This window comes from Capra hircus, chromosome 7 (assembly GCF_001704415.2).
Source record: "Capra hircus breed San Clemente chromosome 7, ASM170441v1, whole genome shotgun sequence".
Lineage (NCBI taxonomy): Eukaryota > Metazoa > Chordata > Mammalia > Artiodactyla > Bovidae > Capra > Capra hircus.
In genome coordinates this window covers 102,136,841-102,163,165 of record NC_030814.1, presented here as the reverse complement: position 1 = coordinate 102,163,165, position 26,325 = coordinate 102,136,841, and the positions used below count along the sequence as shown (strand labels likewise).

The window sequence follows — 26,325 nt, the reverse complement described above, 5'->3', positions numbered from 1 at the left end:
GAGCACAGGCTCAGTAGCTGTGGCGCTCAGGCTTAGCTGCTCCGTGTCACCTGGGGTCTTCCCGAACCAGGGATTGAGCCCACGTCTCCTGCATTGGCAGGCGGATTCTTTGCCACCAAGCCACTTAGGGAAGCCCTGAAGCTTGAGGACTAACTTCTGAAAACCCCCTTCAGCCAACAGTAAGCTGGGTGGTGCCGGTGGCGGACAAGATGCGATTTGACGAGATCTTCCTGAAGACTGACCTGGACTTGGATGGCTATGTGAGCGGCCAGGAGGTGAAGGAGATCTTCATGCACTCGGGCCTCACCCAGAACCTTCTGGCACACATATGGTAAGGGCGGACAGACGGACCTCTGCTCCTCAGCACTGGGGGCCTCACTGACCCTCCCGGTGAGATTTGGGCTGCGTGTAGGCAAGGCCGGAGCGGGCGGCTGTCAGGGCTGAGTGTGCGGGCCTGTTCCCTGTATTCCATGCGTGTCCATGCAGTCTCCGCCAGCAGGAAGGCTTCCTGTTTTGTCACTCTGGGGAGCTCAGGGGCGATCTGAATGGCCGGGGCCAGTTCTTGCTAGTGGTCCTGCAGCTTTCAGCACAGCCACTGGGGCTGCAGGCGCTCGATCCCGACCCCTTGTGGGTGCAGTGCGCAGTGAGGATGCCGAAGGCTCCAGCAGGGCCACCCTGGGCCTCGGGGCTGTGGCCACATCCCTGAGAGGCCCTGCCCCATGAAGGCCAGTGATACGGGGGTGGGGAGAGGGAGGCTCCAGTCTGCACCTCAGGACCGGTTGGTCACGGAGCCATCTCCACTGCCTGTTTCCTCCTGGGCCGGCAGGACAGTCTTTCACAGCCCTGGGATGGCCAGCAGTGTCAGTCACTTCCTAGCTTTCTTCTCAGAGGGGTGAGTCCTCCCTTAGAGGGCTTAACCTGGGAGCTGTAAGAGAATTTCCATGCAGCTGGAGGGATGAGGCCCTCCCAGCAGAGCTGTGACATTCACTGGGAATGACTGGGGAAATAACTGTCCTTCACAATAATTGAGAGATGGCTGTATTGTGAGGCGAGGCCCCAGCCGAGAAAACAGGCTGTCCCTCCTCAGGGAGCACATGCCTCCCGGTCCGTCACTGGGGGAGGCCCAGTTCCTGGTGATGACTCGGGTGGCCTGCACCCTCGGATGCTGAAGTGCCTGTGAACGGGATTCAAATTATGGCCCGATCGTCATGTAAAGGAAGGTAATTTATAACATGGATCTCGACCTGTAAGGGCTGACCCATAAATGACGCAACAAAATCACAGATATACTCGGGTTAAAGGAAGGCCCGTGGAGGGGATGGCATACAGAGAGTGAAGTCCAAGGACAGGAAGAGCGAGCTCTAGACTGACCACCGGCATGCTGAAAGACAGTCTGGGGTTGTCTGCAGGTGGCTGGGGGCATGGGAGGGGGATGCGATCAAAGCGGAGGTAACATGCCAGGAAGGATGCAGGGACCGCATGAGGATGTGGGCCTGTCCTCTGCAAGTACCCAGGGAGCCTGTCAGAACAAGCAGAGCGATGCCGCCCTAGTACACACAGAGCGGCCCCAACGTGTGGGCCGGAGCCCCTGTGCCTTCAGTGCCGGGGAAGCGGGGCGGGCCGGAGAGACGAGACCGCAGATTGAGAGCCGCTGTGGGCTGGGCGCGCTGCGGGACGGGCTCTCGCCAGGAGAGCCGGGGGAAGTAGTTGCACTTCAAGCTCTCCTGTCCTGCCCTTGAATGGGAGCAAGAACAAAGATGCCTTAAAACCAGCCTTTAATAGAGACACTTGGTGGGATCTCGCCCAGCCCTGTTGGCTCCTGTTTGGGCCCGAGGCAGTTCCCCAGCCGGGAGAGGAGCTCCCTTCTGCCTTGACGCTTGGGTTGGGGGCTGCTGTGGTGGGGGACTGCTCTTCAGTAGGAAAGGAAGCGCGGCTGTGGTCTGTTCTTTTCAGTTACCGTCACGGTCCATGTTTCAGAAGTGTGGGCTCCTTGTACTCAGAACCGATGCTGGTGCTTGGGATGTGTAATCAGCATTGCCATGTTTCTCCCAGGGCCCTGGCCGACACGAGGCAAACGGGGAAGTTAAGCAAAGACCAGTTCGCGTTAGCTATGTATTTCATTCAGCAGAAGGTCAGTAAAGGCATCGACCCCCCTCAAGTCCTCTCGCCGGACATGGTGCCGCCCTCAGAGAGAGGCACTCCCATCCCGGTGAGTAGCTGCAGGTCCGTTCACTCCCAGTCGCTCCCCTAGTGTTCGCGGCGCTCCCCTCAGCCCGCCACCAGGTGGCGCTGGCAGGCCACCGAGCAGGCGGGTGCTGGCGGTCTCGCCAGCCTTCGCCAGGGGCCCCGCGGGGTGTGTCTGGACCGCCCAGATGGTTTCCAGGCTGGGGGCTGGAGACGAATGATTTCACACCTCATTCCAAGACCTGCCGCCCCTGCTGTCTTACGAGGCCGACTTGCTGGATTGTCATCTGTGCCTGAATTTGGTTCCAGGACAGTTCAAGCACTCTTGGCTCGGGGGAGTTTACCGGTGTGAAGGAGCTGGACGACATCAGTCAGGAGATCACCCAGTTACAGAGGTAGGCTAAAACGCCCCCTCCCCTCCGACTGCAGCCTGCTTTCCCGGGTTGCTGCTGGAAGCAGCAGAGGCTTGTGGACGACCTCTCCACTTGGCCATCATGAGTTTGTTCAGCAGGAGCAAAGGAACACAGATTCTCCCAGGTTCCTGAAATGACTTAATGAGTTCAAGTCCTGAGCTCCTCAGTGGGAGCCAGCGTGGGGTGTGGGGTCTCCAGCACGGAGGGCACCCCATCCCCTCCGCAGGAAGGCGTAACATCCAGACATGTAAAGCAGCTAGTCTCAGGAGGAGAGACTGTGACTTAGGAGGAGCCACTGGACGCTGTGAGAGGCCTCATGTCCAGGCTTCCACCTTCACTCCCAGCGCCACCCGCACACAAGGGCTTTGGTGGCTGTGTCTGTCCTCTCGGCGTCTGGCTGAAGGAAGACCTCTCCTTGCAGCGTGCCCTGTGGCCCTCTGTACAGCAGCATCCTCTTACCAGCTAATTCTGGGGGTGGGGGCATGGGGCGTAGCCAGCTAAGGACCAAGGGCACCTGCCATCCACCAGAAAGCGAGTGTTTCTGGGCCGAAAGTGGAAACCGTGTCACCTTGCCAGAGCAAGTGTGGCCCTGCTCACAGCTGGGTGCCCCTCGGGCGTGGCTTGCACCCTGAGTGGTGCAGAGCTCTGAGAGGCAAAGGCAGCTGAGACCCCGTGAAAGACCAGTCGGGTGGATACCCGGCTGGCTGCTCAGCTCAGCCTCGGCTGCCTCCTGGAGCCAGATTCTCTCCTTTGTGCTCAGCCCAGAACATGGCTCCTGCTCTGCCCCCGGCTCCCCGGGGCCATAGTTCCAAACCAGAGATCAGTGCAGGCGGCCTGGCAAGGCCGGGAGGGTCTGTGAGGATGGAGGGCTAGTTTCTTAGCGCCAGGGTGAGGCTGTTAATCAGGCGCGCAGGTAGAGGAGGGAGGGGGCCCGCTAACGCGAGGGTTGGAGTCCGGGTGTCTGAGTCAGGCGGGGACTGCCTCTGCACAGCTGCGCAGCCTCGGGCAGCCTGGAGCATTTCCCGGTGAAGGTGGGAGGCGAGCGTGTGTAGAGCAGGTGTTTGCAGGAAGCTGGCCTGCGTGACCTCGAGAGTGACCTTCAGGCCTGTTGCCTGGGGGTGTGGTGAAACGGTCCCTCTCCCCGGAGATGGGACCCAGTCTAATGGATCTGAAGGGGACGTTGTATTGTTAGGTGGTCCTTAGACTTATGGGAACGAGCATGCAAGCTCTCACGGTTGTTGGGTGTCTGACCCAGAGGAGGCCTTGTTGTTGAGCGGGTGCTGGGTTCCTGGCAGGGGAGGCAGGGTGTGCTGGCCGCGTGAGGTTTCCGACCCGGAGGCAGCCCCTTCAGGCACTTGGTCCTTTCAGGCTGCTGTAAAAGCCGCCCCAGCCGGAAGGGGCTTAAGCAGCAGACGCATAGTCTCCTCATCATGGAGACTGGGGGTCCAGGTGGAGGTGTAGACAGATCCGGTGTCCAGTATGGTGTGTCTCCTGACCCACAGACAGCGTCTTCTTGGGGTGTTGTCACATGCTGGAGGGGCGCGGAAGGTCTCTGGGCTCTCTTGTAAGGGCGCTAATCCCCTTCCTGGGAGCCCTGTCCTCATGACCCAATCACCTCCCAACGGGCCCACCTCCTAACACCATCACAGGGGGTAAGGGTTTCACTGTATGAACTTTGGAGGGGCACACAAGCCTTTGTCTCTCAGGAGAAGAGCCAGGCTGGTTGCTGCCGGGGGTGGGGAGCCGTCTGCAGCTGAGGTGGCAGACAAGGCCCCAGCAGGCACCCGGTGTGCGCAGTGGCCCACCACAGCCTCCTGTGAGCGGTAGCCGGGCTCAGAGACCCTCACCCACTCCTTAGGACCAGCCCTCTGGAGTCCCTGGCCCACTTTGCGTCACTCTGGGCTCGACCGTGGCCCCCCCGCTGAGCTCTGCCTCCCTGTGCCCCTTGACAGCAATGTTTTGCCGTCGCGCTTTCCCCTTGCAGGCTGTGTCCTCAGTCCTTCCTGGTCGTCCGTTGTGGGACACTCCACCCCCTTTCCTTATCCTGTTGGATTTCCCTCCACGGTGCTTAGGTTGTGTGCGTTCGTGTGTTCACCTGTCCCCGGTGAGCTCCTGAAAGCCGGGCCCCTTTCCACGTGTCCTCGGCGCCTGGTCTCCCGAGGAGCAGGAGCTCACCATTCATGGGCAGGCGCACCAAGGACTTAGAGAGCGTGTTCATTTTCTCTTGCTGTTTATGGAGTGGCTTAAAACAGCACAGATTCATTCGTGCGCAGCTCTGCAGCTCGGGAATCCAGGAGGGCTCAGCTGGGCCCCTGCTCAGGGCTTCACAGGGCCGAGTTCAGGGTGCTGTCCAAGTTCCTCAGAGCTGGAAGTCTGGGGCCTCCTTTCCTGCTGTATGTCGGTGGGGCTCATTCTGCTCTGAGGGGCAGCCCTGTGCCCCTCTCCTGTGACCCCTCCATCTTTAAAGTCAGCAGAAGCACGTCCAGCCCTTCTCACCCTGGGCGTCACTCTAACACCCTCTACTTTCAAAGGCTCACGTGATCATGTTGGGGGCCAAGCCTTGTGGCATCTGCAGGTTCCACCCACACTTGGAGGGGAGAGGGTGACTAAAGGCAGATGGTTGTTGGGGAGAAGTGTGGGGGAGACGGTCAGCTCGTTCCTCATGCCCTCTTTCTGTGCTTTCACGGACTGTTCAAACACACAGAGAGAAATACTCACTGGAACAAGACATTCGAGAAAAGGAAGAGGCAATCAGACAGAAAACCAATGAAGTACAGGTAAGCACGCGGCTGGCTTTGGTAGGATGGACCTTGTGTCAGATGTGGTTCAGGGACTCCCAGCAGGGGTAGTGGGGCAGGGCAGAGGGGGCAGCGTGGCACTCATTGGAAACTCAAGCTTTTGGGGATTTACAGGTGATTTATTTTGAGTTTCTTATAACTGTAGATAGTGGATTTTTTTTAAGAAAAATGAGATATTCATGTAATGTAGCATCCGTTCTTCTGAAGTATATAATTCAGTCATTTTTAGCATATTCTTTATATTGCTTAACCATCACCTCTGTCTAGCTCCAGAACATTCCCATACCCCCGAAAGGAGATCCCATCACCGTTAGCAGTGACTCCCCGTCTCCTCCTCTAGCCCTTGATAAGCTCTTTTCTGTCTCTATGGATTTGCCTGTTGTGGACATTTCGCAGAAAGGGAATCATACTACTTCCCATCCTTGATGTCTGCTTTCTCCCACTTAGCCTGAAGTTCTGAGGATCAGGCAATGCTCTCTAACCTGTTCTCAGGATGGCCCTGCTTGAAGAGTCTCCTTGTGGAAGGTGGTGACGGCAGACACTGGGGGTCTGAGTTGTTTTTCAGTCGTTCAGTTGTGTCCGACTCTTTGCAACCCCATGGACTGCAGCACGCCCAGCCTCCCTGTCCCTCACCGTCTTCTGCAGTCTGCCCAAGTTTATGTCCGTTGAATCAGTGATGCCATCCAATCATCTCATCCTCTGCCACCTTCTCCTTTTGCCTTCAGTCTTTCCAAGCATCAGGGTCATTTCCACTGAGTTGGCTGTTTGGGGTCTGAGTGCCAGGGCTCAAATCTGGCTCTTCTTAGCAGCTGTATGCTTTTGGGCTAGTTATGTAACATCTCTAGACCTTATGCAACGTTGGTAATGAGTGTTCTGCTCCTCCAGGCAATGGGCTGGAGCCCGGGATCTGGCAGGCGCTCACCCGTCTGGGCAGAGTGAGGCTATGCTGGAAACAGTGGTCAGTGCCTGGGAGCTGCACACTCGAAGACACCTTGGTTCCCAAGATGTCTCAGGTCTGAATGAATAGAGAATGGCTCTGCCACCAGGGGGAGACGTGAGTTGTCTGTGCGCCCCCTCACCCTGAGAATGCGTACAGCTGGGCCTGTTGGTCTCCATGGAGGGCCTTTGAGTGCTCTGCGCTCAGAGCTGGGGGAGAGGAATGAGGCGGAGCAGTCAGCACTGTGGCCCCACCGTGGCTCTCCTGGGGGACTGCAGGTGCTTGGCTCAGCCTCCTGGCCTCAGTCTTCCCGCCTTCCGGCCGGCAGTGAGGAGCAGCATCTGGCCGTGATGTGCGGGCGCTCTCCTACCACCCTGCAGTGGGTGGCTCTTTCTGGGCCGCCTCCTAGGGCAGCGGCCTGAGCCGGGCCAGGGGCGGCAGCACCCGACTCAGTGAGGCTCAGGGGTCTGGCAGCACTCTATCGCCCTCCCCCTCCCCTGTCCCACGAGGGCTGGGGGATGTCGTGAGACACCCAGCGGACAGACGGCGCACAATGCCTGCTCACCAGGCAGGAGGTGTCCTCTGTCACGGCTTCCGTCTGCAGGTGGGGTAGGGTGGGTTCTCACTGATTCACACGCTGCAGTGTCCAGACACTTCTTTCCTGGCTTCTCACTCTGTACACGTTGGCATCGGGGGTTGGGCCTTAGATGGTCCCCTGGCATGTTTTGGATCGAAAGGCAGGGAACAGCCTGCCTCTGTCGTCATATTTTTTGTTTTGCTTTTTTCCTCAAGTAAGCTGCATCATGTATGAGGCCACGGGTGAAGGGACTGTTTTTCTGGGTGTTTGCTCGTTCTGGTGTATTGCTCTCACCTCAGCCCTCTGATTTCTACCCGTGTCCCGGAACTGCCCTCCCGTATCACTCACCCTCCACCTTGTTTGGTGCAGGGACGCTGGTCTCATCCCCCATCTCCCCTTGGCCCTGGCCCAGCCAGCCACAGGAATGCCTGGCCGGTCCTCCTTCTCTTGTCTTTGTCACTCTGTACAGGCTTCTGTCCCTGGGGATCTGGGTGCTGTGATGTCCTTGAACTCCTGGGAAACCAGTCCCCAGGTCTCTGACGCCTGCTCCTCGGCGATTCTGAGAAAGCCGTGGGTCGGTCTGGTGTCTGGAGGTGCTTTGGTCTGCACAGCAGGCTGCATGAGGGCCCCCAGAACCTCGCTGCTGGGCTCTGACAGCATACTCCTGCAGCCTTTGAGATGTGGTGTTTGGTGGCCCTGTGCACCCCCATGACCCCTTGGAGCTGGAGCGGGGCCAGCGCCCGCCAGGCCAGCTCCTGCTGCGTGGGAGCCTCACTTGTGCTCAGACCAGGATGGGGCTCTACTCTAACGAGATGGCAGCTCCCTAGACAGTGACAAAACACTTTATTTATTCAGGCCATGCCGTGTGAAGCATGGGGGATGTACTTCCCCGGCCAGGGATTGAACCTGTGCCCCTGCGTTGGAAGGCAGAGTCTTAACCACTGGACCACCAGGGTCCCCTCAGAACACTGTATGTATTAAAGCTCTTTTGTGAGACCCAGGTTTGGCTCCGGTTCCTGTCGCCTTTTCCCAGATGGGTTTGGCCAGGAGATTGTATGTCACGCCTGCCAGCATGGGCTCCAGGGTAGGGCCCAGCATTGACTAGGAGGCCTTGGTCCTCGGGCCAGTTTATGTTTGGTTTTAAGCAATGGGAGCTTCAGCTTCGGCCCCCAAAGGCCTCCCCTTCCCCTCCCATCTGAGGGGTCTCTCCAGTTCCATGCCTGTTGTCCTAGTGAGATCCTGCGGCATCTTTGCCTGGTTTACTGTTCTGTTTTGTGTTTCTAACAACAGCTTTATTGAGATGTAACTCACATACCTTATAATTAATCCATTTAAAGTGTATAATTCAGTGGTTTTTAGAATGTGCATGAAGTTGCACAGGCGTCCCCACAGTCAATTACAGAACAGTCTCATCCCTCCAAGAAGCAGCTCCATACCCATCAGCAGTCCCCAGGCCTTCCCAGGCCTTGGCATCTGCCAGCGTACCTCCCGCCTCTGGCTCTGCCTCTTCTGGACGTTTCCTATTCACCAGTAGCACCACTCATGTGCCGTGGGCCTTGTATGTCTGGCCTCTCTTCGCTCAGTGTGGTTGCCAGGGTCGTTCCTGTTGTTGCCTGTATCAGTGCTTCGTTTCTTCTTCCTTTTAAAGATTTATTTACTTATCTTTTATTGGGTTTTTATTCTGTGTTTCATTTATTTGTTTTTGCCTATGCTGGGTCTCCGTCGCTGCGTGTGGGCCTTCTTCAGTTGCGGTGAGCGGGAGCCGCCCTCTAGTTGGGGCGCACGGGCCTCTCCTTGCGGCGGCTTCTCCGGCTGCGGAGCGCGGGCTCTAGGCACGCGGGCTCAGCAGCTGCGGCTCCCAGGCTCCAGGCACATGGGCTTCAGCGGCTGCGGCTCACAGGCTCCAGGGCGCGGGCTCAGCGGCTGCGGCTCCCAGGCTCCAGGCACACGGGCTTCAGCGGCTGCGGCTCCCAGGCTCCAGGGCGCGGGCTCATTAGTTGCGTGCACGGGCTTCGTTTCCCTGCTGCATGTGGGACCTTCCTGGACCAAAGACTGAACCCATGTCCCCTGCATTTACAGGCAGGTTCTTTGCCACTGAGCCACCGGGGAAGCCCCTCACTTTTCCTCGAGCAGCTGAATATGCGCCCCGCTGTGTGGCTGCAGCACACGCCATCCATCTGCCCGCCAGCTCGTCGCTGTCTGGGCTCTCTGCTCTTTAGCTGCTGCTAATGGTGCCACTGTGGACATTAACGTGCAGGGTTTTGTGTGGGCCTGTGATTTCATGTCTCTTGGGTATGTGTATCTAAGAGTGAAATTGCTGGTCACTTGGTAACTCTGTGTGTAACCCTTTGAGGAAATTCCAGACTGTTTTCCAGAGTGGCTGCACCGTTTCTCATTCTCACCAGTAGTAATGCAGACGGATGCCAGTTTTGCCACACCCTCGCCAAGACTCAATGTTAGGCCTGTTTTTTTTTAATAGCCTTCCTAGTGGGTCTGGAAGGCTGTTAAAAAAAGGCATTGTTAACATCAAGTGTTGGCGAGGGTGAGGCAAAACTGGCATCCGTCTGGTGGAGAAGGCGATGGCACCCACTCCAGCGCTCTTGCCTGGAGAATCCCAGGGACGGGGGAGCCTGGTGGGCTGCAGTCCACAGGGTCGCTAAGAGTCAGACACGACTGAGCGACTTCACTTTTCTCTTTTCACCTCCATGCATTGGAGAAGGAAATGGCACCCCACTCCAGTGCTCTTGCCTGGAAAACCCCATGGATGGAGGAGCCTGGTGGGCTGCAGTCCACGGGGTCGCTGAGAGTCAGACACGACTGAGCGACTTCACTTTTCTCTTTTCACTTTCATGCATTGGAGAAGGAGATGGCAACCCACTCCAGTGTTCTTGCCTAGAGAATCCCAGGGACGGGGAAGCCTGGTGGGCTGCCGTCTGTGGGGTGGCACAGAGTCGGACACGACTGAAGCGACTCAGCAGCAGCAGCGGCAGTGGGTCTGGAGTGGCATCCCATTGCCCACAACGCTTCCCCTGATGATGGTGAGCATCTTACCGTGTGCTCATTTGCCATTTGTATATCTTCTTAGAGAAAGCCAACTCATACCCTTTGCCCATGTTTTATTGGGTGGTTATCTGCCTTTTTATAGCTGAGTTGTAAGAGTTCTTTATGTTTTCCAGATAAATTCTCTTATCAGATATATGATTTGCAAATATCACGTCCCCATTCTTGGGTTGTCTTTTTGCTTTCTTGACGTTGGTCCTTTGAAGCACGAAAGTTTTAAATTTTGATGAAGTCTGGCTTATTTATTCCATTTTTTGCTCTTAAAAAAAAATTTTTTTTTTTTTTGGCTGTGCCATTCGACCTGTAGGATCTCAGTTCCCCAACCAGGGATGAACCTGTACCTTCTATATTGGAAGTGAGGAGTCTTAACCACAGGACCCCCAGGGAAGTCGCTACTCTTACTTTTGGTGTCATATCCAGGAACCCGTTCTCAAATCCAAGGTCACGAAGATTTACCCCACATTCTCTTTTAAGAGTTTTGTAGTTTTAGCTGTTAAATTTAGGCCTTTGATCCATTTTGAGTCAATATTTACGAATCGTGTGAGGTAGGGGTCAGACTTCATTGTTTTGCACAAGGAGGGCCAGTTAGATCCTTTTCTTGAAGAGAAAAGATTCCTTTTTTCCCCTCACTCAATTGTTTTGGCACCCTTTTCAAAAATCAATTGGTCATAGACATGTGGGTTCATTTTTGACCTCTCAGTTCTGTCCCACTGATTGCTGTCTCTCTATGCCAGAATCGCACTGTCTTGACTACCGTTGCTCTGTAGTAAGTTTTGAAATCAGAAAACGTGCATCCTCAACTTCGGGTTTTTCCAGGCTGTTTTGTCTGTTCTGGATCCCTTGCATTTCCTTTTGACTCTTGGAGTCTGCCTGTCAGGAGACGACTGGCATTCCAGTTGGAATTGAACTGGGTCTGTAGGTTGTCTGGGTTTTTTTTTTTTCTGTCTTGTCTTTGCTCAGATACCTCCTCCACTCTGACCCCAGCATCCTTCCTAACCAGCAGCTGGCAGTCCGTCTTCCTCTGGGCTCCTCCATGACGGCTTCTGTGTTACAGAAAGAGGCCCAGGTTTCTTGACTCCCCACGTGACAAAGCTGCTGGGTCTGACCCTCCGTCCTCTGTCTCCCCGCCTCCACCGTCGCTTGTCCTTCCCTCGGATGTGGCAGACCCACGTTTCTGCTCTGCCACTAGCCTTCTCTCAAAAACATTTGATTTTATCCCTTCTAGACTTGTCACTCTCAAGGTCTGTTCTTCAAATTAGAGGTCAGGGACAAGGAGACTGGGGAGCAGAAAACCCAGTCCGACAAATAACTCAGAGATGTGCTTTGGTGGACAAAGAGGAGCGAGCCATGACTTTCTGTCCTCAAAGCAGGGAGAGGGAGGGACTTCCCTGGTGGGCCAGTGGCAAAGAGTCTGACTTCCAGTGCAGGCGGTGCAGGTTCGATCCCTGGTCGGGGAACTGAGATCCCTCAGGCCGTGGGGCCACTGAGGCCAGGTGCCACAGCTAGGAGTCCGCGCACAGCCTCAGAAGATCCCGCATGACACACCTAAGACCCGACACAGCCAAACACATGGATACGCATTCTGTAGATATTAAAAAATCAGGGAAAGGGAGACCCTGCACCTCCTCTGGGTTGTGTTCTGAAATGACGTCGGCCTCTGGCAGCCCCAGCCAGTCCGGGGGATCGGTCTCACCACTCCTGTCTCTCCGACGCCCCAGCGGTCACCTTGAGCCCACCGCTCCCCTTGAGTCCTGCAGCCTCCCCTCGAGCCCACCGCTCCCCTCGAGTCCTGCAGCCTCCCCTGTGCTCAGGCTGCCGTCGCCTTGCCCTCGGCCCCAGCTTGAGTCCCCTCCCCGCCACCACTGCTTCCTCGCGCCAGCTTCAGGCCGCACTCTCCCTTCCCGTTCCGTCTCCTTTAGTTTTCTACCTTGCAGGTAGATGTGACATTCACCTGGTTGAAAATAAGACAACGACGCCTCCTACCCCCCCACCCCCACCCCCTTTCCCCCGGAGGTGCAGTCCGTCAGCCCCCGCGAGGCCTTGCGCAAAGGTCTTGTGAGTGTTTAAGGAGAGATGTGTGCACAAGTGCTGGTGTGCCTCGCGTGTGCGTGCTCTGCCGCGTGCCTTGCTCTTTTCGCTCTGTAACTCGGCCGCGGGGTGAAGTGCCCCTCAGGGTGCGTTGTACTGAAAGTCCAGCCAGCTCCGCTTGGAAATGTACATTGCTTTCAGATTTTGCCATCATAGACAGTGCACGTTTTCACACTTGCCCTTCCACCTCCAGGATCCTTCCCCTAGAAGTCTTAACAGTCAAGTCCGAGGACACCTGCAATGGCTGTCTTGGAGCCAGGCTCCTCCCGCTTGGAGGAGCGTTAGCGGTTGGAACCATCATGTCCTGCTCCCGTGTTCGGCTATCCACAGGGCCTTCTGGCTGGAGAAGCCAGTGGCTTCTGGTGTGGCACGTGGCCTCTGGTGCTCTCAGCCTGCTCTCCTTTGATCCAAGTGGAGCACGGCATCCTCTTCTCTTACAGGCCCTCTGTTGCCCCCCATCTTCTCTTTACCTTCCTGGCTTTTTTCCTGGCTGCCACCTGCTCGTCCTTTGGGTCCACTGAAGTCTGTTTCCCATGGGCTCTTCCCCCACGGTGCAGCGTCGGTCTGGTCTCCCCACGCCCCTGCGACCCTGACTGACAGCACCCAAGCTGTCCATTCCTTCCTGGTCATTTATGTCTGAATGACGCCTCCTCCCTCCCGCCTCATGACCACCAGTCACTGAAGAGCTCCCCTTGCCAGGAACCCAACCCCTCTGCTGGTGCCTGGCCTCTCTCAGGACATCAGTAAATACTTCTGGGGGTCTTAGTGAGAGATTCAGCTGGGGCCGCCACGCTGGGACGTATGTGTTGTTTGCTGTGGTATGTGTGGTTCTGTAGGGCATCTTTCTATTTTTTGAAATAATTTTTATTACTTTTTGGCCGTACCGCACAGCATGCAGGATCTTCTGTTCCCCAGCCAGGGATTGAACCCTGGCCCCCTGTAGTGGAAGCGTGGCGTCCCAGCCACTGGACCCCCAGAGAAGTCCCTGGAGGCTGTCCTGGGGGCTCTGGTCTCGGCTGTGGCAGTTAGCTTGGATGTGCCCCCGTTTTAATGAGTCTCGGGTAAATTCATGTGACCCTTCCCTAGGAATTACAAAATGATTTAGACCGGGAAACAAGTAGTTTGCAAGAGCTGGAGGCTCAAAAACAGGATGCCCAAGACCGCCTGGATGAAATGGACCAGCAGAAGGCCAAGCTCCGAGACATGCTGAGTGACGTCAGGCAGAAGTGCCAGGACGAGACCCAGATGGTGAGTCGTCGTCTCCCCACGCCCCCGGCCCAGTAGGAGGAGGATGCTTTTTAGGAACTTCCCGGGGCTCACCATGACCTTGAATCAAGGCTGAGACATCCTACTGGTTTAGTAGAGTTGTTGAACGTATCATTTGGGAAAGTGTCCAAGGATCTGTGGCCTGACCTCCGTCTTACCCGCCTTGTCAGACATACAAGTGTGAACCTATGTGTGAACACCCCACCCTGGCCCGTGGGACACAGCATGCCCGTCTCACCTCCCCCAGGTGTCTTTGCCGCTTGACACAAAACAGGGAGGCTGTGACCTCAGCAGGTCTCTGAGAAGAGGGGATGTTCAGCCTCAAGGGAGGGCTTCCCTGGTGGCTCAGAGGTTAAAGCGTTTGCCTGCAATGCAGGAGACCTGAGTTCAATCCCTGGATTCGATCCCTGGGTCAGGGAAGATCCCCTGGAGAAGGAAATGGCAACCCACTCCAGTGTTCTTGCCTGGAGAACCCCATGGACGGAGGAGCCTGGTGGGCTACAGTCCACGGGGTCGCAAAGAGTCGGACACGACTGAGCAACTTCACTTTCACTTCAGCCTCAAGGGACAGACGGGTTGCCGACGCTTCTCCCACGTGTGGAGAGGGGTCCCTGTGAGGAAGCTAGGCGTCCACTTTTCGGGCTTGTATCTCCCTCCCTGGGTCAGCTCATCTCAAGAAACACGAACCAGAATTCTCCCTCGACGTCGCGTTTCATCTCATTTCAGATTTCCTCGTTGAAGACGCAGATCCAGTCTCAGGAGTCTGACCTCAAGTCCCAGGAAGACGACCTGAACCGGGCCAAGTCTGAGCTGAACCGACTGCAGCAGGAGGAGACGCAGCTGGAGCAGAGCATCCAGGCTGGGAAGGTTCAGCTGGAAACCATCATCAAGTCCCTGAGATCCACTCAAGACGAGATCAGCCAGGTGCCTCAAGGGGGCGGGCGGGGCAGGGCCTGCCACCCCTGGCTGGGGCTGGGCTGGGGCTGGGGCTGGGGCTGGGCTGGGGTGGGATGCAGCTTCTGGGGTCTCCTGCCAAGCAGGGTGGTGCCACAAGCAGGGCAGTTACCGAGGTGTGTGCGGCCGCGGTCCCAGCTGTCTGCACTGCAGTAGGTGTCTCCCTGGCTCCTGCCCACCTCATTCACGTTAGATTCTCTCCTTGGGAGGCTTTGTTCAGCCTGAAGGTGAAGTGCTGAGAACCCCCAGCATGTGTTCCCCCGTCATGTTGACTTTGGCCTGGTGGGGTCTGCTTTGCGTCACCAGCCTTCTGCTTCCCTGCTGGAGTGTGCATCGTTTTTGGAGGAGTGGGTGCGGGCTGGGTGAGCACATGACGTTAACTGGTTTGAAGAGAGCCTAGGTTCAGGACCTGTCTCCCCAGCCTGGGTCCTTGCACAAACAAGAGGACAGAGTCTAGGATGCCTTCTGTCCCTGTGCAGCTCAAAGGGCGGCGCAGCGAGGAGGCCCCACCCCTCAGGAGCTCTGCCCCTCCCTGGCTCTCTCTGGGGAGAAGGCCCCAAGGCCTGCAGCCGCTGCCCTGTGTGGAACGGCCAAAGGCCTCCTTGCTGGCCCTCAGATGGCCCACCTACACAGTGAAGGTTATGTTTGACCTTGGCAATATCAGAATGCACATCCGTGCTTCCTTTCTCGACTGAATGTGGCTTCCTTTCTTGGCTCTTTTTGCCAGTTTACAGGCAAAAGTTGATTACAAACTCAAACCTCAGGGATTTGGTAACATATATTGTGCTTTTTGGGGCTTCCCTGGTGTCTCAGATGGTAAAGAATCTGCCTGCCATATGGGAGACCTGAGTTCGATCACTGGGTTAGGAAGATCCCCTGGAGAAGGCAATGGCTACCGTAACTCCAGTATTCTTGCCTGGAAAATTCCATGAACAGCGGAGCCTGGTGAGCTGCAGTCCATGGGGTCACAGAGTCGGACACGACTGAGCAACTAGCCCCAACAATGTGCTTTATTGTCAATTAATATCTGTAGAGGCTTTTCCCACTCGGCCTTTTTGTTATTGTTGCTCAGCTGCTCAGTCGTGTCCGACTCTTTGTGGCCCCATGCACTGCAGCACTCCAGGTTCTTCTTTCCTTTATCATCTCCCGGAGTTTGCTCAAACTCATGTCTGTTGAGTTGATGATGCCATCCAACCATTTCATCCTCTGTCACCCCCTTCTCCTCCTGGCTTCGATCTTTCCCAGCCTAAGGGTCTCTTCCAGTGAGTCGGTTCTTATTAGCATCAGGTAGCCAAAGCAGTGGAGCTTCAGCATCAGCCCTCCAGCCTTTATAAAATAGCATCCAAGACATAAACGTATGTTAGTGATAATAATGATGATATTAAACATGATAGCTACTACTTACTAAGGCCACCCTGCAAGACACTGAGAGAGGGCTCTTACTCATCAGTTCCATTTTGGAGAAGAAGAAACAGCGGTGAGGCCACCAGTGTGCAGGAGACAGTTAAGATAAAGCCGGGGTCCGTCTGCCTCCACAGATTGCCGTCCTTTCCCTGGCCTCCCATGCCTTCTCCAGGAGCAAGGAGGAGCAAACGGGGCAATGAAAATCTCATAAAGCGAAATGACTGCTGAACACCACTTTGAATAGGCAGTGAATCTGGGTTTTGTCCCGTTTCAGTTCATTCCGAATCAGCAAATGTGTATTTGAACACTTGCCTCTCTCAGGGACCGGGGATACAAAGAGGCTGCGTGAGGGCAGCCAGAATGGGGTCTCTCTCTCTCTCTCTCGGTTTATGACCAGCCTCAAGTCTTGTAAACTTGGCTCTGTAGACAGATAACTCAGCTATCTGCGTGAATCATCTGGGGCGGGATGCCCTGAGAGAGAAATGTGTTGCCTGATGCATTCCGCCTGAACCCTCCTCCGTGCTAACCATGTCTTATTTGTCCAGGCCAGAAGCAAGCTCTCGCAGCTGCACGAGAGCCACCAGGAAGCCCAGCGCAGTCTGGAGCAGTACGATGAGATGCTCGACGGGGCCCCTGGTGTCAGCCTGAGCAACCTAGCAGACCTGAGCGTGGGTGTCTCCCTGACAGAGAGGGGCGGTTTTGGAGCCATGGTAAAGGTTGAATAAGTGTTTTCCAGTCCTGGGGTTGGGTCCCATGTTGGGCTCAAGAGAAGGCCCCTCCTGCTGGATCCAGCCCTCGCCAGCCTTAAGCCTATCCAAGTGCAGGGTGTTGCTCGTTTTTGCAGCTGCTCTGCCTCTTCCCCACCAGCCCTGCAGCCTGGCATCCTCTGGGACAAAGCCGAGGATGGGCCTGGATCCTTTGTGAAACCAGTTTGTGAAGAACTCCATCTCTGTGGGCTAGTGCCTCCCATTGGGAGGGCTTCCCCAAAATGGGACAATTCTCACACATTGTGAAACCCCACGTTCTCCTCATTGGGAGGATGGAAAAGTGTGCATGTGTGTGTCCATGTTTCTACAAGGAGCACCTTGAAAAATCACAGGTGGAGATAAAGATCAAAAGGAATGGCAGTCAGCCCTCCCGGGGTGTTGCTGTGTCACTCACGAATTGGCCCGTCTCCTGAAATGTTGGTCACATTTGAAATGTCGGCACGCAGGACCCTGGGGGTCCTGGTGGAGGGCTGCTGGCATCCAGACAGTGTTACTTAGTCCCCTGTTGTGGCCAGAGTTCACTGCTGGGGCCCCGAGTCCTGGCGTGTGCTGTTTCCGGCTCACTCGGGCTGGTGAGGGCGTCTCTGCTGCTGCGGGAGCCGGGGGGACACAGCTGGTCTCTAGTTGCCTTGTGCGCTGCCCCAAAGCCTTTGGCCGCGCGCCCTGCACTGCCGTCTCCCTCTCCAGGCTCCTGCTCCTGGCCTTGTTTGCTCTGTGGATTCCTTCCCCTCCCCGTAACAGTTCAGCCTCTCTGTCTCTCTTCATGAGAGACTCTGGGCCTTTCTCGACGTGTCTCTTTTCTCAGTGGCCAAGTGCTCTGTCCCTAGGATTTACGGGAAAGCTTATGCCTGACTCTCCAGAGCGCTGAGAAGACGCTCTTGGTGTTCTCATCTGTCTCCCATCTCTGGCCTCACCTCCTCCCTCTGCCATTCACACATTCCTCTCCACTTGGAAATGGCAGACGGATTTCCGTGTCCGCTCCAGGGCCCACTTAGGCAGCTTCGCCATCTGAACAGAGACTGTGAACGGTGCTCTTTCGTGCGCCACCTGAGGCGGAGTCTCCTGCTTGAGCGTCTGTCTGCCTCAGCGCGTGTGTCCAGCTTTACAGCCTTGCTCCTACTTGCACCGTCTGTCCAGGTGCCCTCACAGCTCTCGGCTTGCCCGTTCCGCCTTAGTTCATGGGACAGCTCACTCTTAAATTCTGTCGCGCAGGCTTTGATAAGATGGGTTTCCTTGGATAGAAAGTTGGCAGGGAAGTGTCATTTGGAAAATAGGGATTCTCCTCCCCCTCGGCCCCCCCGCCCAGACTTTTTTGCCTTTATTTTTATTCATCTTATTACAGATGTTTACATGATGGTCAATCCATCTTGAAACGTTGACATCACATGTGTTACATAGAAACCCACAACCATTGTTTGGAAGAAAAACTATATCTTGTTGCACAAATACAATCTTTAAAGCACTCACTTTTTGGTTTGTTTCCATTTCTTAATAAATACTGTGAAGAGGGCTTTTGTTCACTCCTGAACATTTCAAGACTGTTCCCAAGGAGAGGGAGGTCTCTTAGTTCTCTTCGAAGGGGATGAAAGTAAGGGGCTTAGTTTCCTGAGAACCAGTGTAACCGAAGAGGTGCGTCTAGAGTGTTCTAAGTCTGGACAGTTTTATGGAAGTCACTGGCTTTAGTGTTAGGCCCACGTAACTTTACTTTGTCCAAGATGGCAGGGTTCTGAAAGCTGTGTTTATTCCTTGTGTCTCATCTGCTGATAAGGGTGCTGGCTTCTTATCCTTGGAGTCAGTGCTCAGCCAGCCTGTCTACTAGAGAGGAGCAGAATTCAGCTTCACCACAAACTCATCACAAAGGATGGGCTTGTCTGTCACGTTCAGCCCCTGGCCTACTGGAGCCACGTTTACTGACTCTTCAGAGCAGATGATTGAATAGGAATTTTGTAAACCTTAGCTTCACCTTTGGTAACTGGACGTCAGCCGCAATGGGGGTAGTGGCACCGTGGGAATCGGCAAGGGCTATCAAGCAGAGCTTTTATTTTCTCTTGAGAGTGCTGATTGCGCCAGCACACCACGCCCAGCCCCCGTCTAAAGGGGTGGAATGTCGCAGAATGCCGCCCTGATGCCCTTTCGGAGTTGTCACGTCTGTCTCCTGAGACGTGCGGAACTGAAGACTGGTCAGGGAGCTCCTTGTTCACGGTGCTCGCTCTCTGCCAAGCTTGGCCACCGCACTTGCATCTCCCAGGTGGGCGGATGGCTCTGTGCTCCTCAGCAGGTGGTCAGCAGATGGTGGAGTTGACGGAGTCTCTGTGCCAGGGCAAATCTAGTTCTGCTCTGAACCTGGAATGGAAGCCCTCAGTGGTAAACGGTTACCCTAACCACGTGAATCCTTTGAAGGGGAGGGAGTGGCTGCTACCTCAGGCCAAGCAGTTGCTCCTGAGAGAGAGAGCAGATCTGCCTTTCAGTTAGGGGGATTGCAGCTGGAGCACCCAGGAATCAGTGTCTTCTCTGCCATCGTCCACTGTTACTTGTCAAGTCTTCCAAGTGGCGATTGAAAACATTAAAAAAAAAAAAGTACCAATTAGCAGTGGTATGTCACTGCTAATTAAAACCAAGTAGAAGCTTCCATTCTATTTAGTTTTCCAGGTTGTCATACTTAATTCACTGCTTTATCCAGGTCGTTCACCATCTCGCTCTCTCCTGGAACAAATGCATTCCTTTCCCCAGGGCTGCAGGGCGTTGATTTTCCTTGCTGGCCGCCTGGCTTCCGTAGATTAGGACTCCTCCAGCCTGTTGGTCTGCTTCAGACCCCCACTGCTTGCTGGCACAGGCACCTCATGGTGGTTGGCACCACAGCATCCTTACTGAGTCTGTGTGTTGTGGACTCGGGCGCCGCGCTTGGGGACGTCGGCACTCACTTGCCCCAGACCTGGCTTGGCTTCTCCACCTCGGGGAGCCCTGTGGTTGGAGGCCCCAGGTAATCTTTCTCAGGTAAGGAAAACTGTTCCACATCCGTCAGAGGGCAGGGGTGTTGGTCCATTCCTCGGGAGCCTGGGGCTTCTGTTGGCCTGGTACCTCTGAGACATGTCCTGCTCCCTGGAGTCACCCAGCCTTGTCAGGACCCTCCCGTGGGCACTTCTGACGTCACTGCCCTGCATTTTCATGGAAGCCCCGGCTCTCTCATCATCTGGTCTCGGTCAGTTGGAATAATGGCTGAATTTGCCAGCCCCAAGGATGCTGACACATTTGCCAGATTCAAGGAGGATGTTGTGCTTTTTAATGTCATAGTGAAACCTTTGTGTTTTCACTGAGGGTGTGTCTTTCTGAACCAGAATATCTCAGTATTTCTAAACCAAGTGCACTGTTTTCCTGCACATATTGTGAGGTCCGTCCCCAACCCCTTTCAGGTACATTTTTCCACTATAAAAACTTGCTCTTCAAAAGCAAGTCCCCCCCGCCACCCCCCGCTGATTTAAATATGCTGTTTGCTTCTACAAATAAGCACTTTTTAAAGAAAAAATGCAAAGTGCTCTGTATGCTCTAGTAGCTCTAACTGCATAAGCACGCACTTCCTCTCGGGATGTAAATAGCCCTCATGCCTCTTGGTGTGGAAACAGGCATTTTTAAAAATGCCCACATAGGCACACGCTCTCTGAGGAGGTGCTTGAGGGAGGTGCATCTTTGAACGAGGATGCTTCGAGCTTCAGTTGTTAGAGGGACTTGTTACATTTTCTTTCTGACATTTCCAAAAATAGGACTTTTTTTCTGACACAGTGATATGTTAAAAAATATTTTTGATTATGGTAAGAGACGCATAACGTAACGTTTACCATCATAGCCATCTTTCATTATACAGTTCAGTAGCATTAAGTATCTTCATGTTGTACAGCCAAGCTCTAGAACTTCTTCATACCCATTAAGTTCTACTCCCCATCCTCCTGACCACCTACTGTTCTGCTTTCTGTCTCTGAATTTGATGGCTCTAGGGACTTATGGAAGTAGAATCACACAGTATTTGTCTTCTGGTGACTGGCTTCTTTCACTTAGCCTGATGTCTTCAGGGTTCATCCATGTTGCCTGTGTCAGAATTTCCTTCCTTCTAAAGGCTGAATGATACTCCATTGTGTGGACATACCACACTTTGCTTATTCATTCATTCATCGCTGGATGCCTGGGCTGCTTCCACTCAGTGATTTTTAAATAGACTTTCATTTTAGAAGACTTAAGGAAAAGTTGCAAAGATAGCTCAGAGAGTTCCTGTATAACCCACAGCCAGCTTACCCTGTTTTAATATCTTGTACATTTATCACAAATGAATGGACATTGTTAGCTAAAATCCATCTTTTGTGGGTTTTTTTTTTTTTTTAAATAAAAATTACTCTCTTCAGGGTCACATCACTTAGAGGGGAAAATACACCAGTTAGGTATAGAATTCTGTGCTTGGCTTTAAATCTGAAATAATGAAATCCCTGTCCTGTCTCTTCGCAAAATTACAGGACGATCCTTTCAAAAATAAAGCCTTGTTATTTAGCAACAACACCCAAGAATTGCATCCGGATCCCTTTCAGGCAGAAGACCCCTTCAAATCCGACCCATTTAAAGGAGCCGATCCCTTCAAAGGTACCTCATTGGGCGCCCACTTTGTCACTGAAAGGCTGTTTGTTTTGTGCCCCTCTGGGTTTTCTCGTGACTGGCAGCACCCTCTGGCATGGGGGAGGAAAGAAATTCTTGAAGCCTCACGGGCCTCTTGAATTTCTCACTTCACCTGGTTAACTGAAGAGCTGTGGTGTTGAGTCGGGGAGGGAAGAGCTCCACGCTCACTGTGACACGCCCACGTTCACGGGTAACTGGCTTGGCCCTGAGACTGCATCCACCTTGCGGGACTAAGCTAAGTAGGCGTAGTGGTGATTATGGAGCCCCTAGTGAACAGCAGATCCCCACAGGCACAGTCTGCAAGGCCTTCCCACGCAAGTTCACCCAGAGCCACGCACGAGTCAAGAACAACTAAGAATTCTAGAAACAAGATTTCCTAAGGTGTTTTTTTTGTTTTTTTGCAGAGCAAAACTATTTCCAAGAAGGCTATCAGTATTTTCCTGAGAAAAATGCCAGGGCAGGGAGAGGGCAGTGGGAGTGCCTTTCCAGTTAGAGACTTGGAGTGGAAGCGCCCGAGTTCTGAGAGATGACTCGGGCAGCTGCTGAGGCTCAGGTGTCCCGGCAGGCTGAGGAGGAGGCAGTTCTGGGGGCTCGAGTTCTTGGAACCCCAGTAAGGGGGTGATGGGGAGGGGAAGGGTAAGCTGAGCAGGGCAAAGAAAGAGAGTGAATTCAGGCTGGTCCTACATTTCCCCGCCGTTGGGCCCACGTTGAGTAGCCCGAGTTCTTTCCGTTTTATCTTCATCATCCTTGCCATGATGAACTCCCCCAGCCACTGGCCACCCTTGCATTCCCACTTTGCTCTGCCCAGGCAGGTCATTTCCACCACAGAGCTGAATGGTTCTCTCTTCTCTAATCCAGGTGACCCATTCCAGAGTGACCCCTTTGCCGAGCAACAGACAGCTTCAACAGGTAAAAAAGCCTTCGTTAGTTAAAAGAAACGTTCTGTGAACTGGTCCTCAGAATGTCCCCATTCCTGGATAACTGGCGAGAACCCACCGTACAGCACAGAGAACTCTGCTCCGTGCTCTGAGACGACCGAAATGGGAAGGAGACCTGAAACGGGGGATGCACGTGTGGGTAGATCTGACTCATGTCGCTGCGCACCAGAGGCCAACAGCGTTGGGGAGCAGCTGATTTGTTGCTGCTGAGCCGCTGAGTCATGTCTGACTCATCATGGCCCCGTGGACCGTGGCCCGCCAGGCTCCTCTGTCCGTAGAATTTCCCAGACAAGCATGCCGGAGTGGGCTGCTGTGCCCTCCTCCAATAAAAACTTAAAAAGAAGAGTATTCCCATTCCTAGTTCAGGTTGAGGGAAATGGAGCAACCCCTTGCCGCCTCCTGTGCCGGGCGGGCTTCTGAAGGAAGCTGCGTCGTGCCTCCTTTCTCAGTCTGGCGCCCCTTCCTGCCAGCCGCACGGCGCGATGAGAACGGGAGCCCGAAAGCCTGACGCCAGACGACTGTGCAGACGCCCGGGCACCTGTGCCCGCTGTGCCACCTGTGGTACCCGCGCCCGGTGTCACTTCGCCCGCACATGCTCAGGGTGCAGTGGCAAGGAAGGACAGTGTCCCTTTGCACGGAAGCCCCGCATCTCGGGCTTCCCCGGTGGCTCAGTGGTAAAGAATCCACCTGCCGATGCAGGAGACAGGCTCAGTCCCCGCCTCGGGAGGACGCCACACGCCTGGAGGCAGCTAGCCCTGTGCACCACAGCTTCTGCGCCCCTGTGCCCCAGAGCCTGTGCTCTGCAACAAGAGAAGCCCAGCACCACAGCCAGAGGGCAGCCCCCTCCCTACAGCTAGAGAACAGCCCGAGCGGCAGCAGAGACCCAGCACAGCCAAAAATAAACAAGTTTTTAAAAAGATACTTAAAATTGGTACACATCATAGAGAAAGGCCAGCGTTTTGTTCCCTCTGGGTGATGGGGCTCCCCACTGGGCGTGGTGGTGATGGCATCATGCTGCCTGTTTGTCTCCTTCTCCCCTGCTGTTTGTTTGCTCCTCTTGAGGTGGAATTCGTGTGACACAAGCCTAAGAAATACGCACAGCACAGCTTAGCATCTTAGAGCCCACAGGCCGCCGGCCTGTGCTGCGCACTCCACCCCCATGTAGTTCCAGGACGTCTCCGTCACCCCAGAAGGAGGCTGCGGCTGCCAGCTCCCCCCACGCAGCCCCTGGCAGCCGCCAGTCTGCTTTCTGTCCTATGGACTTACCCGCATTGTTTGTTTCTGCTGATTTTATTGAGAGGTGTAATGAACACACCACAGAACTCACCCATCTTGAGTGTGGAACTGGATGCATTTCAGCGTGTGTGTAGCCAGATGAGAGGGCATCCGCACTGTCCCTAAAGGTCCCCTCCTGCTCCTCCAGCCCTGTGCCCCCAGATCTCTGGCAGCCACTGACTGGCTTTCTGCCACTATGGTTTTTCCGTTTTCTAGAATTTCACGCAAGTGGTGTCAGTCAGTCGGGGTTTTTTTTGTGTGTGTGAGTATTCTCTCACTAAGCATAGCGTTTATTCATGGGGCATTTTTTTTTCTTCTCTTTCCAAAACACTTTGTCCAGATCCATTTGGTGGGGATCCTTTCAAAGAAAGCGACCCATTCCGTGGCTCCACCCCTGATGACTTCTTTAAGAAGCAGACAAAGAGCGACCCGTTTACCTCAGACCCGTTCACAAAAAACCCTTCCTTACCGTCAAAGGTGAGTGGCCTCGGGAGGGCCGCTTTTCCAGTGCTGCCTGTCTGTGGGCTCTCCGTGTATGAAGGCAGCCCTTCCCACCCGCATGGACCAAGTCAGGGCCTCCCTCTCTCGGACTGAGCTTGCTAGGCCTGGCCAGGGAGAGCCACCAGAGGCCGGGCCGTTGCCTGGGAGCTGGCGAGAAGGCCCAGCCTCCTTCCTGGATGGCACGGTGACCGTCTCTGCTGGTCCCTGTGGACGCTTGCCCTGTGAAGCCAGGTGTCACGTCCAGCAGTCCAGTGAGCCACATCAGGGTGTTCGGTGTCCTGAACAGCTGTCACCCCTCCATCCCTTTCGGTGCCCCTTTACTTTAGTTTCAGGCCCACTGGCTGGGTTCTCTGCTTGGCCACTGCATCCCCCAACAAACACAACAGCGCCGCACATGCCCACAGGTCTGCACTGCTGCCTCTGAGTGCCCAGTGCAGATGGCGACACTGGCATCAGCCTGCCCCAGGGGGTCCCCGCCGTGGCAGGAGGAAGTCCAGACGCACAGCCTGCCACACTGAGTGTGCTCCCCACCCCCCAGCAAGTAGTAAGCCCTGTGTTTTGTACATTAGGCCCAACAGACTGGTATAAATTGGTGTCAGTGAGGACTTAAAAAGCAGAAAAGTAACTTTTTGATGGCATGAGAATTTTGTGTCTAAGTGAGGGCCATGTGTAGCTTGCCTGCATGCTCTAGGCTGCATCTCTGTCCTCATGTTACCCACGCCTTGGTTTTCACTTGTCCATGGACCTACTGGTCTGTAGCACTGGCCCCAGAGCTCCTTGAAGGCAAGGATTAACCTGGAGCATTTCTGTCTCTGCGACCCGTTGTGAGGGCCCCCTTTCATTCCTGATGTTGGTGGTCTGTGTTCTCACCTCTGTGTTGATCGATTCTATTCATCTTTTCCACAAGCCAACTATTGGTTGTGTGGCTTTCCTCTCCTGTTTGTTTTCTGTTTCACTGATCTCTGCTCATGATTCCCTTCTCCCTCCTTTGCTCTTCTCTTTCTAACTTCTTAAGATCCAACCTTAGGTCATTGATCTTGGGTCTTCTTTTTCTAATGTAAGTGTTTAATGCTGTGTATTTCTGGGCTTCCCTGGTGGCTCAGTGGTAAAGAATCCACCTCGCCACTGCAGGAGACACGGGTTTGATCCCCGGTCTGGAAAGATCCCACATGCCGCGAGGCAACTGAGCCTGTGCACCGCAACTATTGAACCTGTGCCCTAGAGCCCAGGAACCGTAACTACTGAGCGTGAGCGCCTGGAGGCTCGGCTCCGCAGCAAGAGAAGCCCCCGCGACGAGAAGCCTGCACGCTGCAAGGAGGGCATACTCCCCATTCGCCACAACTAGAGGGAAGCCCGCGAAGCAGCGGAGTCCCAGCACAGCCAAAACTGAATGCAACCATTTTTATGACACACCCGCGCTGTTCTCTTCAGGCACTGCTTCAGGCGCATTCCACACATTTTGATTTGTTGTATATTCATTGTCATTCATTTTGAGATATTTTTCAATTTCCCTTGTGAATGCTCTGTTGAACCGTGGATTGCTTAAAGGGCGTTGTTTCATTTCGGAGCACTGCCCCCCTCCAGGTATTTTATAATATTGGTTTCTAATTAGATTTATTGTTATTAGATAACATATCTTGTATGTTTTCAGTCCTTTTAGGTTTATTGAGACTCGTTTTATGGTCTTTGTTGGTGAACATACAGGGTACAGTTGAGAAGAGTATCTGTTTGCCATTGTTGGGTATAATGTTCTGTAAATCCCAGCTAGGTCAAGGTGGTTGTTCTGAAGGTCTGTTTTTTTCCCCCCATTTTTTAAAAGGGGGCCACGCCCGTGTAGCTTGGGGGATCTTAGTGCCCCAGCCAGGGATGGAACCTGGGTCACATCAGTGAAAGTGCTAAGGTCTAACCAGTGGGTGGCCAGGGAATTCCCGCTCTTTCCTTTTTTTAATTAAAGTTTAGTTGATTTATAATGTTGTGTTAGTTTCTAATGTACACCTCAGTGATTCAGTTACACACACACACATATATATATATATATATATGTTCTATTTCTTATTCTTTTCCACTACGTTCTATTAGAGGACTGATCATCCATTCTTAAGGTGTTTGTTAGCTCTGCCAGTTGCTGAGGTGTTGAAATCTTCTCCTATGATTGTGGCGTTGTCCATATCCCCCTTAATTCTGTCAAGTTTAGCTACATGTGTTTTGAAGCTGTCAGTTGCCTACATAGTGATGTTTGCTGTATTGTCCTGATGCAGTGACCTTTTTTCTTTAAAAGGGTTCCATTTTTCCTCTGGTGATAATCTTTGTCTTAATCTGTTCTTATCACATTTTAAAATAGCCACCTCGTTTTTCTTATGCTTACTCTTTGCATGCTTTGTCTTTTTTTATCCACTTACTTTCAACCTATCTGGGAGTTGAAGTTAATGTCTTTTGTGTTGAGCATGTATCAACAGTTGGGCCTTGCTTTTTTATACAGTCTGGAAATCTCTGCCTTCTAAATGCAG

The 26,325-nt window shown here is 54.0% G+C and overlaps 1 protein-coding gene across 10 annotated transcripts in view; it reads left to right on the top strand.

Annotated features, from left to right (window-relative positions):
* Positions 1–26,325, top strand: part of EPS15L1 (epidermal growth factor receptor pathway substrate 15 like 1) — a 106,721-nt gene that overhangs the window by 48,191 nt on the left and 32,205 nt on the right. For 9 of the 10 annotated variants that reach the window (XM_018051342.1, XM_018051339.1, XM_018051336.1 and 6 more), the window contains exons 10-19: positions 174–331; positions 2,053–2,209; positions 2,494–2,579; positions 5,302–5,374; positions 13,144–13,305; positions 14,050–14,247; positions 16,227–16,391; positions 20,948–21,071; positions 21,963–22,013; positions 23,658–23,794. In XM_018051342.1, the coding sequence (XP_017906831.1) occupies positions 174–331; positions 2,053–2,209; positions 2,494–2,579; positions 5,302–5,374; positions 13,144–13,305; positions 14,050–14,247; positions 16,227–16,391; positions 20,948–21,071; positions 21,963–22,013; positions 23,658–23,794 (1,311 nt within the window). The remainder of the gene's footprint in view (positions 1–173; positions 332–2,052; positions 2,210–2,493; positions 2,580–5,301; positions 5,375–13,143; positions 13,306–14,049; positions 14,248–16,226; positions 16,392–20,947; positions 21,072–21,962; positions 22,014–23,657; positions 23,795–26,325) is intronic. The other variant, XM_018051337.1, reaches the window with a different exon arrangement.